The following is a 12,057-nucleotide window of genomic DNA, read 5'->3' on the forward strand; positions in this document are numbered from 1 at the left end:
CACCGGTTTCCTTTATTTACTTCCGTTGGTTCTGCCCACCTGTTTGCTTTCAGGCCCGGCTCGCCTGGGCCCTCTGCCCCAGGCCTGCACGGCGTCATCCGGGGAGCCCCGGTCCCTTCCGAGGAGGGGGGTGGTCAGGGACCCAGGCTTGGGGGCTCCTCGTGGGCTTCGCAGGGGCAGGGCCCAAAGAGCTGCGGCCCCGCCCGCACCTGCGCCTCCCCGCACAGGTGCGCCCCCGCTGTGAGCCCCGCCCGCCCGCATCCCTACCTCCACCTCCACACCCCCTCCGGCGCTCCCCACTTCTCACCCCCCCACCCCTGTCCCTGCAGCCTGCCCTCCCTGCCCCGGGGCTTCGTGCGGCTGTGTCCACCCCCCACCTCCAGCTCCATTTGGAGGCCTTTTCCCCTCCCCTGCCCACCCGAGGGCATTGCCCACCACTCACTTCTGAGGACCCCGCCTCCCACCCAGACTCCTGTACCCACTTCTCTCGCTGGGTGCTCCAGCCACCAAAGCCCATCCCCTGAATCCACTGCCCACCCCCCGCTCTGGCCCCGCACAGAGGAGCCCCAGGTGGCGCCCTGAGGCCCGGATGCTCTCCCCACGCCTCTGGGCCTGGCTGCACTCACTGGGCCGTGACGCTGCGGTCATCTGTGCTCTCCTGGCCCCGGGGGGAGCAAGGGGATGTCCCCGGAGGCCTGGCCTTTCCCTAAGGTGGCTGGAACAGGCAGCAGGCAGGGGGCCCCAGGGTGATAAGCTTGGCCCGGAGCTGCAAGGTCACCTGGTTGAGGCCCGTGGGAGCTATTGAGAGGACACAGCCGGACCCCAGGCTGCAGCGGGTGGGAGCGGGACTCAGGGAAGGCCACGGGGCGCCAGCTGACGTCAAGCCCCGCGGTCCCTCGAGGCGGCCAAGGCTGAAGGCAGCTGCCCCCCGTCTCCGGCCCCGGCAGATCAATCGCTGGGACCTCCGGAGGGCAAGGGCCTCTCGACAGCCCCTCCGTCACAGGGCCCGGCCATGGCCTCCTGGGCTCCCCATCAGAGATCTGAGCAAAGGGACCTTGGCGGGCGGGCTGCTGCCCCATCTATCACGGCGAGGCTGGCAGCCGCGGCCTTGCTGTGACAGTCCCCATCCGGCCTGGCAGGGACACGGTCCCTTGATGTGTGAGGTGGGCCAGGGCCTTGGGGCTGAGCAGAGAGGAGTCCCGAGCCCTCCTGCTGGGCCGAGTGGGGCCAGGTTGGCCTGTCCTCCATCCCTGGGGGGAGCTCGGTCCCCAGTCCCTGTGAGCCCCTACCCCTGGGCATAAGCCACACTGGGAGGGCCGCCAGAGCAGGGCTGCCCCGTGTGTCCCCTGTGGAAGGCTGTGGGCTCTGAGGAGGGGCAGCCTGGGAGGAGTGGGAGTTCCCACCCTGTACACTCCAGCCACGGCCACGGCCTGGACTTGTGTCAAATTGAGATGCTCTCTGGGCGGGCAGGACCCCTCATAATGGCTGTGCAAACCGACAAATGATCTCATTTTGAGGACCTCTGCTCAGACATGACTCAGGCTGCCTGTCTCCAGACCCTGAGGGGTCGGGATTGCCCCGAGCAAGCCCGGGGAGCACCCGGGAACTGACCCCTGGGTGCGGAGTGCAGAGGCTCTCGGCCTGTGGGCAGAGGCTGGGCTAGACCACAGCAGACCGGTCAGGGGGCTGGAAGCCTTTATTGACGGTTGTGCTGAGCGGGCGCCCCCGGCGGCTCCCCAGGCCCGTCCCCGGCGGCTCCGCTGGGAGCCAGGGCGCCCGCAGGCCTGGCGGCGCTGGGGGCCTAGGACTCGGACTCGAACATCTTCTTCCGGCCCTCCATGCCCGACTTCTCCTCGATGTTCTTCCTCCAGTCGCCCACGTCGCGCAGGTCCCGCTCCTGGGGGTGGGCAGGAAAGGCTCAGGCCCACCGCCCCGTGGCCCGCCCGGCCGGGCCCCCTTTCCCCTCTGTGACGGGGTCTCCGCGGGGAGGGGCGGTACCTTCTCGGTGTCCTCCTTCTTGACCTGCTTCAGGTTGGCCCTCAGGTCCATGCACACCTTGTGCTTCGAGCCCAGCAGGGCCTTGAGCATGGCGTCGGCCGACATGCGCACCCTCCTCAGCGGCGGCCTCTTGAACTTGCCCCTCAGGTCGAACAGCTTCTGGTTCATGTCCTCCAGCTGCGGGGGGCAGGGGTGCGGGGCTGGGCGGGAGCCATGGCCAGGCTGCCGGGACCCCCCCCCGCGCCCCCGCGCCCGCCCCCCCCCCCCCCGGGGCGCCCCGGCCTCACCTCCTTGGTGCTCTTCTGCACCTTCACCTCCATGTCGTATTTCTCCTCCTCGGCCGCGTCCACCTTGGCGTGCAGCTGCTTGCAGAGCTCCTGGGGTGGGCGGCAGCGGGCGGGTGGGTGGCCATCCTAAGGCTTGAGCCCTCCCTGCCCTGGTCCCCTGCGCGCCCCCTTGACCCGCGGGGAAACCGAGGCGGGGCGGGCGGGCACCTGCAGCTCGGCCGTGGAGCCGGGGATGTGCAGCGGGGGGCAGTGCTCCGACAGGTAGTTCTGCTTCTCCGTCTCACGGCGACTCTCCTCTTTCTCCAGCTCCGTGGCCGCGATCTGGAGCATGACGCTCTGGGGGGGGCGGCGGGCGTGAGGGGCTGCATTCGGCCGCCCGGCCTGCCGGGCCCCCCGGCCCTCCCCAGGGCGGCCCTCCCCAGGGCGCACCTACCTTGAGGTGCTGCCTGCGGGCCGTGATGGCCCTGTTTCGCTTCTGCAAGGCAGGGGAGAGAGGCAGAGTCAGGGCCGGGCCTGCCGGGCCAGCCGCATCCCGCCCCCTCGCCGCCTGGCCACGTCCTGCTCAGGGGACAGCTGGGCCCGGGGGGCTCCAGGTGCTGCCCAGGAGGCACACAGGGCGTGAAGATGAGGCTGCAGGGGGTCCCTGCAGGGCCAGGGGGTGGGGTGTAGTAAGTAGACAGAACCATTTCCAGGGTGACCAGGCCACAACCCCACTTCCCCTGCCCCGTGAGGCAACGGCAGCCACTTCCTCTGTTGCGTCACTGTCTGCCGGGTGGGGTGCGGTGTCTTCCTGGGCCTTGAAACTCTGACCTCTGACTTAACCCCAGTGGGGGGGGTCCCATCCCTTCTGTGTTTCATCCCCAAAAAGATACTCACCTCATCACTGTCCCAGGAGGGTGGGCGGGGTGGGGGAGAGAAGAGAGAGGTTAGGGACCGGTGATGAGGTGGGAGTGATGGGACAGGGGAGGCCAGGGTGGGCAGAGACCCCTGCCTGGGGTGGGAGGGGGGGGCAGGGGCACTGGGCTTGGGGACATCACTTACTCCCCCATCTTGAGGTCCTGGGCTTAGAGCCTGTAGGAGAGAAAGTTGGGGCATCAGGGCCTCGGAGCCATTGGGGGTGCAGCACCTCACCTTCCCCGGGCCCCCTGCCACCCGACCCCCGACTTCAACCTCCTGGGTGTGGGGGGGGGGCTGCATCTTGGAATTCCCTGGGGTGAGAAGGAAGGGGAGAAAGTGTTCCCAATATGTCCCGGGCGGGGCCCCGGGTGTGCAGCTGTCCCCGAGGGCGGGGCGGGACGGGCCAGCGCAGGTGGCCGCCAGAGCCACCCTATTTTTATCTCTGCTCCTTCGGCTTTGGGCCCAAGTGCCTGTGAGAAGCTGCTCCCCAGCTCAGCCTGGGGTCCCTGGACACAGAAAGACCCCTGCCGGTGTTCCGGAAACAAGGCCTAGTGGTCGAGAACTGTCCGGGCCCCCCGCCTTACCCCAGCCCACCTCCCGCTGGGTCTCCATCTCGCTCCCAGCTCCAGGGAAGCCCCCCAGGAAGGCTGTTGGTGGTGACCCGCAGCCCCCAGACCCCCGCCCAGGGAAGTCCTCCTGCGAACTAGCTCGAGTATCGCCTGCCCCGGCCTGGGCTGGCCCACCGGCCTCACCTAGCTTCCGGGCGGCTGCACTGGGAGCGAGGTCAGGCTGGCAGTGTGGAGTTGGGCTGGTGGGCCCAGGGGGAGGGGTATAAATGTCCTCCCCCAGGCTGGGCCCCTGCTCAGAAAGGACATGGAGCCCTCCTCAGACCAATGGGGGCACAGGGACCTTCCCACCTGCCCGGGCCGCCTGGTCTGGCCCAGCCACATGCTGCCGTCCAGTCCAAGAAGTCTTGGGGGGGGGTGCCGAGGTTGGGTTGCTCTATTTAGGGATCAGTGACGAGCTTGAGAAACTCCTGGTTCTTGCAAGGAGCCCGTGGGCAGCTGCGTGTGGCCCTGTTGGGCTGTGGTGGATGCACGGCTCAGGGGTCACCTGAGCAGTCCCTCGGAGCTGGGCCCCACTGGGTCCCACCGCACAGTTTTCTCCTGGGGACCACCACTGCCTCTCCTGCAGCCCACGGTTCCCCTCCCAGCCCAGGGGCATCTCTGCCACTAGCTGGCCATGTCCCCTTTCTCCAATCCAGCTCTGGAGCAAGGCCTGGACCCCCTAAAATGGCCTCTGGGCCTGCGGCCGGGCCCGGGGTCTCTGGGGTGGGAATGTGATCATTCCTTCCCGCCCAGAACAGGCGAGGGGGTGCGGTGGACGTGCAGCCATGCGGGGCGCCCCACCCGAGGGCTGTTCGTGCACAACTCGGAACACGCCTTCAGCCGGGGATGGCGGGCCCCTGCCTGGAACGCTCCCTGACCCGAGGGGCTGGGGCCCAGGCGGGCCCCCACCCAGCAGAGGCATCCGGAGGACCATGACTTGGCTGCCTCTGAGCTGGGGGTGCGGCCCCCGCCTCCGGCCGTGGGGAGGGTCTGGGAGAGTGGAGGCCTCCAGATGTGGGGGATTAGAGCTGCATTCCTTCCCGCCAGGCTGAGCCCCCAGAGGCCCCGGTGGCGGCAGCTTCCGAAGGCCTCTACTGCCCCCTGCTGCTCGCTGGCGGAGCCCGGCAGCCGCCGCCGCCCCAAAGTTTTGGGGCCCTGAGAGGAGCTGTGGCAGCCCTTCGGCTTGGGGTTCCATCCTTCTACCAGCACCACCCCCCCAAAATGCCTCCCAATTGCCCACCACACCCGTGTTATGCCATCTCCAGCTCCCCTCCCCTCACTCTGCCTCTGTTGCTGCAGCCCCCTGACAGGGGGGCTCCCCACTTCCAGTATTGTCCTCTCTGGGCTTGGAGGGGCCCCCTTCACCACACCCAGGGGCCAGGCATTGGTCAGAGGCTTCGGGGCCTGGAGGAGTTTAGAGAGGAGGCCTCCTCCTTGCCCTGACAGGGCCCCGACCTTACGCTGCCCCCGAGGGCTCAGGAAGGACTCATAGCTGTGGTGAAGGGAGGAGGCATTTATTGCAGTGGCCCCAGGGTGGCCTGGACAGGCGCCCACAGCTCAGTCCGGGGAGACTGAGGCGCAAGGATGCTCTTAGGAGCCAGGCAAGGGCAAGTGCAGGCGGGACTGCGGGGCCAGGGCCCCGTCTACCTCCCTGAGGGGTTGCAGGCGGTGCCACTGGGCAATTGGCCGCCGGGCATGGGCCAGCATTTCCGCCCAGTACTGCAGGGCTGACCAGAGGCCCAGGTACCCAGCACCACCTTACCCACAGGCTCGGCCCGAAGCCCCAGGCTCCCGGCCCAGACGGCCAGCACCAGGTCCACACTCTGGGCAGGACAGGCAGAGGTGTGTGTGGGGGGGGAGCTGTCAGATTGCACCCCCCCCCCCCCGTGAGGACTTGCCCTCCCCTTCCACCAGGCAGCCTACCTGGATCTGGCTGAAGGGCAGGCCTCGTTGAAGTAGGGGGTGGCTGTGCCCTTCCTGGCAGACGTCTTTCTTTTCTTCCACTCCCTCCTGTTCAGCGTGAGCTGGGCCTTCACGTAGGACTCTGGGCAGGCGAAAGGGGTCAGAGGGCATCCCAGGTCTGACAGCAGAACACTGGGCCCCATCTGCCCACACGGAAGGGGCAGGGGTGGCTCTCACCTGCCGGCCCCAGGCTCAGGCCCCGGGCCTCCAGCATGACCACCGTCAGCCGGCCTGAGCTGGGGACATACTGGAGCAAGAAGCACAACTCACCCATCTGCTGGGCCTGCGGGCACAAAAAGGGCCTCAGTCTCCCCGCTGGCACACCAAGCAGGGCCTGGGTGAAGCCAGGGGGTTGGCAACCTCACCTCGGCAGTGCCTGGTGGACCCAGCTGATGCCAAAGCTCCAGGACGTGGCCAGAGAAGCACCTGAAGTCCAGCACCTGCACCCGCAATGTGGTTCCTGGCAACTCCGCTCGTGGAACCTGCAGGTGGGGGTGTGAGCCGGGCCCCTGCCACACTGGCCTGGCCCCCACTGCCCGCCTGTGAGCCCAGACTCACGTGGAAGCAGCAGGTCTCCTCGAACACGAGGCAGAGTGCACCTTGGTCTCGTGTGTGTCCCTGGCCTGGGTGGACAGGCTGATGCGGGCGTAAGGTCTGCTGTGGCCCCCGGGGCACGGGCCCTCAGGTCCACTGCCTGCTTGGGGCCCACCCTGATCTGGGAGCCAAGGGTGGCTCAGTCAGGGGCCGCCCCTGGTCAGCCCCACACCCAGCACCTCCCCTCCAGCCCGCAGATCCTCTGGGCCTGCACAGTGGGGCCCTCACCTCCTGGCTTCCAAAGTCGTACTCCAGGGAGAGCCGCAGGCGCCCCCCACTGCTGGGCTCCCCCAGGGCTGGACTCCACATCGTCCACCTCTGGCTGTACCTGGGGTGGGAGGGACGGCGACCAGTGCCGCTGGGACCAAGCCCCCACCAGAACCCTAACTGCCCACCCCCAGACCAGGCCACCAAATGGGCTCCCACCCTCAGCTCAGCTCTGAGCCTGGCCGGAATGATGGGTCGGCCCCAAGTCCATCACTGGCACCACCGCCTCTTCAAGAACTGGCTGTGGCCCCCATGGTGCATGGCCCAGCCCTGGGGCTGGCACTCCCAGTGCTTGGGCTCTGGTCCCACCCGCCCGTCTTTGTCACTGTCTCCCCCTGGAATGGCCTCTGGCCTCTTCTACGGGGCAGACCAGCCGCCCTGGGGCCGAGCTCACTCCAACCACACTGAGCCCCCTGAGCCCCTGAGCCTGGGCCTTGAGCTGTGGTCTGGGACTCGCCCAGTGGGTGCTGGGCACCGGGAGCACCGCAGCCTGCTCCTCACCAGGTGGGCGGTGGTGGTGCCTTGGGCACTGCCCAGGCCCACGGCCTCTTTGTCTCTGGGCTTCCTCCTCCGGGCTCGGCGACAGCAGCAGCAGAGGACACCGAGGAGGCAAGAAACTATGAGGACCCGGCGATGGCAGCAATGGCCGCGAGTGCCCATCGGGGCCCTGGGTAGGCACAGAGATGGTCCTGAGAGGCCCCCATGGACAGCGCTGCCCCCCACCCAGCTGGGCCAGCCCCAAGCCCCTCCCGGGTCCCACAACTCACAGGGGATCCTGGCAACGAGATCTGGAATGAGCCCGGGTTCAGCCGTGGTGCTCACTGGGGCTGGGGCACTATGGGGGCCCCATCTCCCCACCCTGCTGGCTTGGAGGAGATGGCCGGGGCAGCCGGGTCACCTGTGGGGATGGCCCCTCGGGCCCCTGCCCACCCCCCATCTGCCCAGCAGCAGCCAGCTTAGGTCTGCCTGGGCGAGGAGGCAGCCTGGGGTGGGCAAGGGTGACAGTTCTGAGTGGAGCCAAGTGGAGGAAGGCGCTGGGCTTTGGCCAAAGTGCCGGCTTAGCTGCCACAGGCCCGGCCTCCTGGCTACCTCCCCAGCCCCCAGCCCTAGCCAAGCAGCCCGGGCCTCCCCGGGCCTCCCTGCAGAGCCTCCCCCTCGGTTCAGGGCCTCCTCCTGCAGGAAGCCCCTCAATCCAAACTGGGGGTCATCGCCTGGGGTCCCACCTCATCCCTGCCGGACTCAGGCCACGTGGTTCGACTGTTACACAGAAGGAGCACTTTCACATGTGAGCCCGGACCTGGGAGACCTGGGAGCATGGCGGCGGGGGCCCCAAGGGGCCAGGGCTCTGCCGGGGTCACGGGGGAGCAGGTGCAGTGAGGAGTGGGGCTGGCTGCGGGTGGGAGCTGGTCTAAGCAAGCTCGGGCTGAAGGTGCGTTCCCTGTACGGGCGCGGGGCCAGAGCACCTGGGGAGGAGGGCGAGGTGGGGGGAGGCAGGCACCGGGTGTAGCTGGGAGCGGTCAGAACATTCCTTGCAAACTGACTCAGCAGCTCGCCCGCCCAGACCTGTCTATCCGCCACCCTTAGGCGAGGGGGCAGGGAGGCGGCCGGGCGCTGGGCTCAGCCACCTGCCCGGGGCCTGCGGAGGGAGCGCACCTGGCCAGGCTGGCTCCTCCCACCCACCGCAGGGACCAGGATTCCAAGCGGGGTGCCCTACGCTGTGCTCTGTGACCCCAGGCCCACGGCGACTCTCTCTGGCTCAGATCCTGCTACCCAACCCTCCTGGGAGCACTGGCAGCAAAGAGGCCCACTTCCTCCAACATGGGGCTTCCCCTTTCTGCCCACAGGAGCCTTAGGGGCCCAGCCAAGGCCACCCCCCCCCCAGAAATAACCAGGCGTCCGGGCCAGGCCTCTCACTCGGCAGCCCCTACCCAGCTGGTGCTGAGCACACCGAGAGACAGACAGGAGCCCACCGTGGTCCTGAGATGCCCCCCCACGCACACAATCTTCCATGCCCCCCTCCCCGGTGGGCCGCACAGAGGCAGCCCCACTCCCAGAGCCAACACTACCCCTCAGCGCTGAGAGGGAGGTGCCCAGGGCCCGCGTCCTGCCTCCCAGGCCTGGCTCTGTCACCCTCCAGGGGCTATGTCCGAGCACAAAGAAGGGATATGGAGGCCCCGGGCTTCCTTTAATGCCTGCCGTTGCCATCTTGACATTCTAATCATTTCTGAACAAGAGGCTGTACATTTTCCATACGGGCCCCCCGAAGGCAGGGTGCCCTGGTGGCCTCTGGAGGCCTGGGTTGGCCGGAGAGCCCGAAGGGTCCGGCAGGGTCCTTGGAGCAGCACCGGTGGAGGCCAGAGGCAGAGCGGCCCCCGCTCCCCACGTGGAGCTTCAAGTCAGTGTCTCCTTTATGGGGAGCCGATGTGTACTCTGGGCTCCAGGCTGCTGCATCGGGGATTTTTATGGTGGAGAAGGCGGGCCCAGAGGCCCACACGGTCTCCATCCGTGTGCGTGCATGCGTGTGCGTGTAGGGGTGTGCACACTCCTGCGTGTGCGTGTGCGCGCTTGTTTCACCCCTGCCCTGTTTTGCCAGCATCCTGGCCCCACTTGGGGCCGGGGCGGGGAGGGCTTGGAGTCACGGGATTGGTTTCGCTCGTCAGGCAGGATTCCTGAGCCGGCCTGCTGACGGCTGTCCCCTCAGGACCACGGAGATGCCTGGAAGCTGGCCCGAGAGGATCACGGGACCCTCGGGATACTGGCCACAAGCTCAGAGGGCCCCGCAGGCCTGGGGAGGCGCAGGGCCCCTCAGGACCGCAGGGTCTGCGTGGTGGTGAAGGTTCAGGCAGGCTCCGGGCCACCAGGTGGCGCCGTCCGCTCCTCGGGGCTCGCCCGCCACCGAGGTCCTGCCCGGGGTCCCCGGGCTTGGGGACAGTGCGCAGGGGCCCAGGCAGGCAGGCAGGCAGCTGAGGCGACCCTCACAGGCCCGCGAGGTCTGCTGGGCTCTTCCTTCCCGAGCCCTCCCAGGGCCTCCCTGCCGGGCCTGCCTCGGAGGGATCTTCCCTGCTCAGAAGGCAGAAGCCCCCCCTGCAGCCTAACTCGGGGTGACTCTCTCCTGTGGCCTGGCTGGGGGAACCCTCTCCAGGTGCTCCAGCCGATTTTCCCAGGAAGGGGAGACCGGCCCCCTCCCTCCGTCCAGCCTCCTTCCAGCCACGCTCTCCGGAGGCCCCCTCCCAGCCCCTCAGACACAGGCTGGTCTATCCCAGCACAGGCCCGCTCGCTCCTGCTGCCCCACGCCAGGCTCTCCCTCCCGTCCCGGTCCTCCTCCTGGACCTTCAAGGGCTGCATGAGCCCCTCTCCTCCAGGAAGCCCTCCCTGGTCACACCTGCCCTGGGACCTGCCTTGAAGTGGACACTGAATTCCACCCCGTGTCCTTTCCCCGTCCAGGTCCCAGCTCCCCGGCAGAGGGTGGCTGGGTGCCCTCCTGTGGGCTCCCAGCCAGCCTGGTGGGCACCTATTACAGCTGAGCTGACTAACCCTCAGCCTTCCTTCCAACCAGGATTCTTCGTGCTTTAGTGAGAGTGCCTTTCTGGGGCCCTTCCTCGGGTGAGCAAGGCTCCCCCAAATGTTGAGGTGGCAGCCCCCCAGGGGTGGTGTGCTCTCACCTGGAGCCTGACTGTGACCTGCCTGGCCTCCAGGCCCTCCTCCGAGGCTGCGGTCCAAGCTCAGGTTCTCTGCCTCTGGTGATAAGAAAGGTTCTTGGTGGGTGAGAGGGTATGGAGGCCGGGCTTCGGGGAGCCCCACCTCAGGACCAGAGCTGCTGGCCCTCGGGAGCCAGGAACTCCCTTGGGAGGAGGCTGCCTCCCAAGCCCCAGGCACTGGGCACCTGGGCCCAGCCCACCTGCAGGGGTCTCCGGGGCCTGGGCATCTCCAGTCCTCCCAGAGGACCTGCTAGAGGGGGTGACAGCCCATTTGGGGTGACCTTTAGGTGAGACAGTGAGAGGAGGGTGTCTTGAGTCAGGAGGATGTTGGGGTTGGAGGGACAATGGTTTTTTGGTGCCATTGAAACCTAGGGCACCGGGCCTGGTGCCAGCAGAGTGGGCTGAGGGTGCTGCTTTCAAAGCTGCCCTGGGGGTGCGGGGCAGGGTTGGGGACGGCACCTTCTCGGGGCCACTTCCTGGGCCTGCTGCTGCCTGGGCTGCCAGAGCCCAGGGAAGCCTCCTGAGGCATTTGGCATGTATGCCTCTGCCTCTGGCCAGGCTGGCTCGGTCCCCAGGGTTCCTGCCCAGCCAGTGGGCCAGAAGTCCTTGCTCCCAGCAGGGATCAGTGGGTCCAGCTCCACTCTTGGCTCTAGCCAGTTTATCTGGGTGAGGTCCCTCCCCGGGCCCAGCGCTGAGCGCCCTCCCAGACCAGGGTGTCTCTCGGAAGCCATTACAGGCTAGTGGCCAGACATGGGTTGGCCAAGGTTTAACAGGAGGGCCTGTTGCTGGCAGGGCTGGGGGGGCAGGACTCCCTCTGCGGCACAGCAGGTGGCAGGTGCATGCCAGTGCCCATGCCTATCACGAGAGGCTCTGGGGCACGTGGGGCGTCCCCCGCGCAAGCCCAGCCTTCCTCCAAGCCCCACCCAGAGATGCAGTTTGGAAGAAGCATCTAAAGACAAAGGGGCCAGGAGTGGTTGGCACAGCTAGGGGCCACAGAGGAGGCCTGTGGGACAGTGGGACACGCTGTGAGCAGACACCCTAATCTAGGGGGAGGCAAGTGGGTGGGCACAATGCCAGTCCCCATGCTGCTGGGCCCTAGGATGCAGCCAGGCACGTGTGCCCACGTGAGCGGTTCTGCCCGCTTGTCCCTTTCCCAGGATACGGGCGTCCCCGTGGCGAGACGGGCGGCTGAAGTTCCTGGGCAGGAGGGAAAACTAAACAGAGCTGGCGGCCCCAGGCTGGTGGCTCCCCGAGGGCAGATTGGCAGCCAGCATCCCGTGGAGACCCTGGCGGGGGGGCTTCTGGACCGGCTTCCTCTGAGGTGGCCTGGGGATGTTTGAGGTTGGAATTCGGGGCAAATGCTGGCTCAGGGAGCTGGGAGCTGCTGGCATGGGACCATGAGACGTGCTGGGACCACACGTGTGCACCCTGTCCACGCAGGCCCCGGCCACCAGCACCCTGCTCATGTGTGCCCAGGGCAGCTGAGGATGGGGTGCTCCACTTGCCACAGTCCTCCATGGACTGGGGAACCCTATGCCCATTGCATGTTCTCAGCCTGTGTGTGGGGTCATTCTTGATTCAGGCTACGTATGCCCTCTTCATCTGGGAGCCTGCACCCCATCACCTGAATACCTGGGAGGCCTGTACCCCATCACCCGAGCACCTGGGGAACTTGCACCCCATCATTTGAGCACCTAGGGAGCCTGCACCCCTCTTCCTGGATGTGCTGGGTTCCGGGCCTCACTC

General features: G+C 67.5%; 2 protein-coding genes across 2 annotated transcripts; both read right to left on the reverse strand.

Moving 5' to 3' along the window:
* Nucleotides 1-1,756: 1,756 nt before the first annotated feature.
* On the reverse strand, nucleotides 1,757-2,769 carry TNNI2 (troponin I2, fast skeletal type). The gene is made up of 5 exons (XM_087822466.1): nucleotides 2,719-2,769; nucleotides 2,493-2,621; nucleotides 2,286-2,375; nucleotides 1,999-2,175; nucleotides 1,757-1,897 (listed from the first exon to the last, which is right to left on the reverse strand). The coding sequence occupies exons 2-5, from the start codon at nucleotides 2,613-2,615 to the stop codon at nucleotides 1,802-1,804; spliced, it is 486 nt and encodes a 161-aa protein (XP_087678592.1). The 5' UTR covers nucleotides 2,616-2,621; nucleotides 2,719-2,769; the 3' UTR covers nucleotides 1,757-1,801.
* A 2,545-nt stretch (nucleotides 2,770-5,314) lies between these two features.
* On the reverse strand, nucleotides 5,315-9,116 carry SYT8 (synaptotagmin 8). Its single transcript, XM_087822314.1, is given in 15 exon segments — nucleotides 5,315-5,514; nucleotides 5,517-5,613; nucleotides 5,714-5,733; nucleotides 5,736-5,834; nucleotides 5,930-6,035; nucleotides 6,118-6,234; nucleotides 6,311-6,339; nucleotides 6,342-6,407; nucleotides 6,410-6,467; nucleotides 6,575-6,619; nucleotides 6,621-6,674; nucleotides 7,115-7,239; nucleotides 7,242-7,280; nucleotides 7,381-7,479; nucleotides 8,867-9,116. Coding segments are annotated over 15 exon segments (1,338 nt in total). The 3' UTR covers nucleotides 5,315-5,380.
* Nucleotides 9,117-12,057: the final 2,941 nt, after the last annotated feature.

The sequence above is a fragment of the Miniopterus natalensis genome, chromosome 11 (assembly GCF_054644295.1).
Source record: "Miniopterus natalensis isolate mMinNat1 chromosome 11, mMinNat1.hap1, whole genome shotgun sequence".
NCBI classification, from domain to species: Eukaryota; Metazoa; Chordata; class Mammalia; order Chiroptera; family Miniopteridae; genus Miniopterus; species Miniopterus natalensis.